Source organism: Notolepis coatsorum (genome assembly GCF_963971535.1).
Source record: "Notolepis coatsorum genome assembly, chromosome: 3".
In the NCBI taxonomy this organism is placed as follows: Eukaryota; Metazoa; Chordata; class Actinopteri; order Aulopiformes; family Paralepididae; genus Notolepis; species Notolepis coatsorum.
In genome coordinates, this window is record NC_140167.1 from 633,413 (window position 1) to 639,460 (window position 6,048).

General features: G+C 47.8%; 1 protein-coding gene across 1 annotated transcript; it reads right to left on the reverse strand.

Moving 5' to 3' along the window:
* Positions 1-890: 890 nt before the first annotated feature.
* On the reverse strand, positions 891-5,814 carry myct1b (myc target 1b; the record flags this gene model as incomplete). The annotated part of the gene is given in 4 exon segments (XM_084311037.1): positions 891-2,312; positions 2,314-2,544; positions 2,546-2,676; positions 5,760-5,814. Coding segments are annotated over 4 exon segments (633 nt in total). The 3' UTR covers positions 891-2,096.
* Between the last annotated feature and the right edge of the window lie 234 nt (positions 5,815-6,048).

Here is a 6,048-nt window from a genome sequence, read left to right on the forward strand (position 1 = left end):
GGGCTGAACCCTGCTAGTGGAGACAGGGCTGAACCCTGCTAGTGGAGACAGGGCTGAACCCTGCTAGTGGAGACAGGGCTGAACCCTGCTAGTGGAGACAGGGCTGAACCCTGCTAGTGGAGACAGGGCTGAACCCTGCTAGTGGAGACAGACAGGGCTGAACCCTGCTAGTGGAGACAGGGCTGAACCCTGCTAGTGGAGACAGACAGGGCTGAACCCTGCTAGTGGAGACAGACAGGGCTGAACCCTGCTAGTGGAGACAGACAGGGCTGAACCCTGCTAGTGGAGACAGACAGGGCTGAACCCTGCTAGTGGAGACAGGGCTGAACCCTGCTAGTGGAGACAGACAGGGCTGAACCCTGCTAGTGGAGACAGACAGGGCTGAACCCTGCTAGTGGAGACAGACAGGGCTGAACCCTGCTAGTGGAGACAGACAGGGCTGAACCCTGCTAGTGGAGACAGGGCTGAACCCTGCTAGTGGAGACAGACAGGGCTGAACCCTGCTAGTGGAGACAGACAGGGCTGAACCCTGCTAGTGGAGACAGACAGGGCTGAACCCTGCTAGTGGAGACAGGGCTGAACCCTGCTAGTGGAGACAGACAGGGCTGAACCCTGCTAGTGGAGACAGACAGGGCTGAACCCTGCTAGTGGAGACAGACAGGGCTGAACCCTGCTAGTGGAGACAGGGCTAGTTACAGGGCGTTTCATACACTTGGTTGCAGCACAATCTAAGTTCTGTCACAGACATTTTGATTTGATTGAAGTTTATTTCAAATATGCAACAACAACTAACAAACATCAAGTACAGATATAGCCTTAAGCCGTGCAAATAATAAATGTATATAAAAAATACAAATAAAAAACGAAACAAAAAACACAATAGTAAAAAAAAAAAAAAAAATTATTTAGTTATTTACATATTTGAAAAGGAGTGGGAAGAAGCATACACTTATTTAATCCCACCCCTTTTTACTCATCATCAAATCATACTTTAGTAACTTTACTAATTCATACTTTACTAACTGCTAGTTTTATTGTCAGACGTATATTAAAATATGTACTTAGTTAATAAACTCATAACTGGCACCGACCCGGCCCGGGACTTTTTAAGGACGATTTGCCCGCCGGCGGAACACGCCACTTTGTCGACCTCTAGCGGCTCAGGTGGGCATATTTTTTAATACAATATATACTGTATATCGAATGAAAGCCATATTTGTTGCCTGTCGATTGTCCTTCAGCAGTTCTCGAGTTACATGCCGATATGTGAGGCATGCGCCAAAGTCTTTAGCAGACTTTTTATTTTTTAGAATACCCGAGGCTCTACCTCCGTCAATCATTTGGCGATCTTAAAAATGATTGGACAGGGTTGTAACCAATGAGTGTGGCTTTCCAATGCTACCCCACGTGGGGATGAGCGAATCGGGATCTAGCTGAAAAGTCATGAGCAAAAACAGGAAGTAAAAAATGTGCCGAATGCTTTTTTTTTCTTCTCACATTTGACCAAAATCGCTCTATATCACAAATTTCTGAACAGATCTTTATTAAATTTGGACATGTACTACAAAAGACTTCAGGCTATGCATATTTCGCAGCCATAGGCATTTTCTTGGAAATATACTTTTGGATATTGCAAGTTTTTCTACAACTAAAGTTCAGACCTATGTTACTCTATTGCATTATTTAGCACTAAAAGTGAATTTCCGTTATTGTATCAGAAACTTGAGAATGTTATCTTTCAAAAGAGACCAGGCTCATGCATGTGCTATAAGCATAAAGTATAGTATTTTGGTTTTCCAAAAAAAAGTATGTAGTCCTCAAGTTCAAGTAAAAAGAATTGCCACAGTTAAGAGGTTTTAACAAAACATTTTTTAATAATAATTTTTGAACATTTTTGAATGATTAATATTTGCCAAAACTGTAGGTTACCCTGTTTCTTTAGCCATTTTATATACATATATACAACTACATAGCTACATTATGCACATATATACAGACAGGATAGGAGGGCGAGAGAGAGCGATCTAACAGGCAGCATGGCCTGATCTCTTCTCTCTCTCTTCTTCCTCCCTTTCATGTCCCAGACGACAACAGCGTCAAGTGCGAGTCTCCTCGAAGGCGTGGATGACGCTGTCGTACGCCGGGGGCGGAGTGTGAGTGGGCGGAGTCTGTGTGGGCGGAGTCTGTGTGGGCAGGAAGCCCTTGAGGCCGTGGCCCCCCAGGAAGAAGGAGTGCCTCTTGCTCGGCACCAGCGCCGCCGAGTCGGACGTGGTCGGAGCGGCGGTGTCGTCCGGCAGCATGACCTCTGTGTCCCGCCTCCCCCCCCTCCCCCTCCCCCTCCTCCTCCTCCTCCTCCAGCTCCAGCCGCGCCCTGCTCCCCTTGGGCAGCGGCCGGAAGGTGGAGGCCTCGGCGCTGGGCACGGCCCCCAGGGCCCCCACGGGCTCCACCGAGGGCTGCCGGTAGACGCCGAGGAACGTGCTCCGGTAGAGGCCCATGGCGTTCACGGTGCCCCCCCCCCTGCGCCCGCGAGGCGCCGCTCCTCCTCTTCCGCTTGGAGCGGCCGGAGATGCGGGCAGAGGCGGTGCGCCTGGAGGCCCAGGTCAGGAGCACGTAGATGAGCGCGCCGATCAGCAGACCCACCAGCATGGACAGGCAGAAGGCTAGGATCAGGTTCCCTATGAGGGAGGGAGGGAGGGAGGGAGGGGGAGGGGGGGAGGGAGGGAGGGACGGAGGGAGGGAGGGAGGGAGGGAGGGAGGGAGGGAGGGAGGGAGGGAGGGAGGGAGGGAGGGGGAGGGAGGGGGGGAGGGGAGGGAGGGAGGGGAGAGGGGGAGGGGAGGGTGGGAGGGAGGGTGAGGTGGGAGGGAGGGAGGGGGGAGGGAGGAGGGGGAGGGAGGGGAGGGAGGGAGGGAGGGAGGGTGAGGGAGGGAGGGTGGAGGGAGGGAGGGAGGGAAGAACACAGCGTCAGATTTTCAGCCTAGATGCAAATGGAACAACATAAGTGTCACAAGGGGAAGTGGAGAGGAAGGCGCTGTCTGAACACAGTATGGTGGAGGAGGAGAGGAGGAGGCGCTGTCTGAACACAGTATGGTGGAGGAGGAGAGGAGGAGGCGCTGTCTGAACACAGTATGGTGGAGGAGGAGAGGAGGAGGCGCTGTCTGAACACAGTATGGTGGAGGAGGAGAGGAGCAGACTCCCGGAGGAAGTTCAGCGCCGGAAGACAGCAGAGGCGGCCTTAAGCTTCAGGGGACCCGGTTCAAGATCAAACATGGGGCCCTTATCTTATATCAACAATTATGTTTTAGGCAAATTTGCACATAACGCACGAATCCCACCAGGCGCGGGACTACATTGGCACAGTTTGCTTTATCAATCCAGGGTGCGTTTGCTTTGTCAACCCGGGGGCCCTGCTAGCGAGTGGGGCCCTTTTCAGTTGAAACGGGTGAAGCATAGCTAAGGCCCCCTATGGAAGACAGTCCTACTTATCTTACAACGCAGTGTCTCCCCCGGTGGTAAAAAGGGGAAGTCACTTCCATGATGACACTGTGTCATCCTCGCCTCATGATTCTAGGTTATGGCCAGAGCTGGGCCGTCCTCTGTGCAAAGCACACACTGTGCCTAGGGCCCCCTCTCCTCTAGGGCCCCCCCCCCACCATATGGAGAAGGTACAGTACGTTCACACTGCAAGCCTTAACCCTTTCACTACCACACTACATTTACATTTAGTCATTTAGCTTTTATCCAAAGCGACTTACAAGTTCTGTACGACAAGCCATCAGGAAGAGCACAACTCTATCAGCTGAGTAACAATGTTCATCAAAGTGTTGAGTGCTACAGTGTAGGTTAGTTTATTAAGTGCATGATGACAGTAAGGTTAGTCAGGGTTAGAGTTTTTTTTGGTTGGAATGGTTAACCCTTTCACTGCGACAATACAGAAGGTTAACCCTTTCACTGCCACACGACAAAGGGTTAACCCTTTCACAACCACACTACGGAAGGTTAACCTTCTGTAGTGTGGTAGTGAAAGGGTTAATGCTCAATTCTGATTTATTGCTCAGATCCGATCGTTTGCCCGTTCACATTATTATAATGTGGTCCAATATCAGACCCCAGTGTGAACCAGTCACGCTCTGACCTCTGACCCGCATGAGCACATGACACGTACAGTAAAACACGGACGACCCTGAAGTCACAGTCCATGGCTTCAGTTATGAGTTGATGTGTTAGGGTTAGTACAGGGTTAGTACAGGGTTAGGGTTAGTACAGGGTTAGGGTTAGTACAGGGTTAGTACAGGGTTAGGGTTAGTACAGGGTTAGTACAGGGTTAGGGTTAGTACAGGGTTAGGGTTAGTACAGGGTTAGTGTGCAGGGGAGGCCAGCTAATGCGTGAGCACATGATAATGGGGGCGAGGAGAAGGTGAAAGGTTTAAATTTACATTTAGTAATTTAGCTGAACGCTTTTATCCAAAGCGACTTACATGTTCTGTACAACTCTGACAGCTGAGTAACATTGTTCTGTAAAACTGTATATTGTATATAGTGTACACAGGACCCAGTGCCTTTCATTCGTAGCTCAACATTGTATTGCATTTATCTCAGGATTTACTATTGTATTCTTGCACAATTGAAGCGGGCATGGCCAACCGCATTTCACTGTATGCCCTGGTATGTTTATATGTGATAAATAAACCTCTTGAATCTTGAATCGTCAAACAGTGTTGAACTTGGGTGCTACAGTCTTGCATAGTAGTAGTAGACATATTAGCATAGTAGGTAGTAATATAGGCAAGGAAAGAGAGACATTTCTTCAATTGTTTTCATTTGTTGATACTGTGTACTGTATCTTAAGTATTGGGTTAAAAACCAGGGGTTATGGTTATGGCCCCTGTTGGACATGTCTTTTACATTAATAACTATAATCTAATTAGCAGAGACACCGGGTATGATCCTCACAGTAAGTCACTTCAGTAGGATAAACATCTCAAGAGACAACAGAATATGTCTCTGAGAAGGCGTGTGTGAGTCGGCCAACGCTCGTCTTTTAGGTAACATTGTTATCGACCTGGTTTTGCCAGGAATAGCTACGTTGGGTACAAAGTTGGGTTATATAAAAAAAGAAAACTTACGTAACGGCCTACTCTGGTTCTCCTGTCTATGCAGAAGAAGCACTTTGCAACTTACTAGACTAAAAATGCACCAGCGTTACAAAAATAGCTACAGTATTATATAAGTCCTAGCAACCATCTGTTGCCTGGCAATATACTTTTCTGAAATACAAGATCTATATCACAGAATAAACTATCACCTGTGCATTTTTTATAGTACTGTGCTATACATTACTCTTCTATCTAAGGCTACTTTTAGACTGTAGGCTGTTTTTTCATGACAGACAGATCACATGGAATCTGGAATTTGGGACACTTCGTTTTAATTAACCGGCCTTCACTGCATTCAACTTATAAATGAAACCATAAACTGTGACTTTAGTGTCCTCCATCATGTTCACGTCCATCATAGTTATTGTTCATTTGCGTACGTGGGTCAGTTCAGTTCACACTGGAATCTGACATCGGCCACATACAAAGAAAATGTATAATAATAATGTGAACAGCCAAACAAAATAATCTGGTTCTGAGCAATAAATCAGAATGAAGCACTAAAGCTGGCAGTGTGAATATCTATTATTAGATATTCCAGCAGTCAGTAATTCCTCATTTGGAGAAGAATATTAAAAACATAACACAGATAGGCTACACTTACCCAGGTTATATGATTTTAGTATTTCCAAGAAGGGGTTTGTTTCATTATAAGCCATGATGCTACTACCAAAGGTTGGTGAGTGAATCCACACTGATTAGGGACTAACAGAGGAACTGAGCTCAGAGCACACCCCCCACCCCCCACCCCCCACCCCCCACCCACCTCCACAATGTTTGTGCCAGAGGAAACATTGCTGTCACCCTTCCTGCCTCTTTACTTTTAAAATTAGCAAGTGCTCGGCTTATCTGCGTGGGACAGAACTCAGGGAAACAGAGCCGCTTCCGTTTGC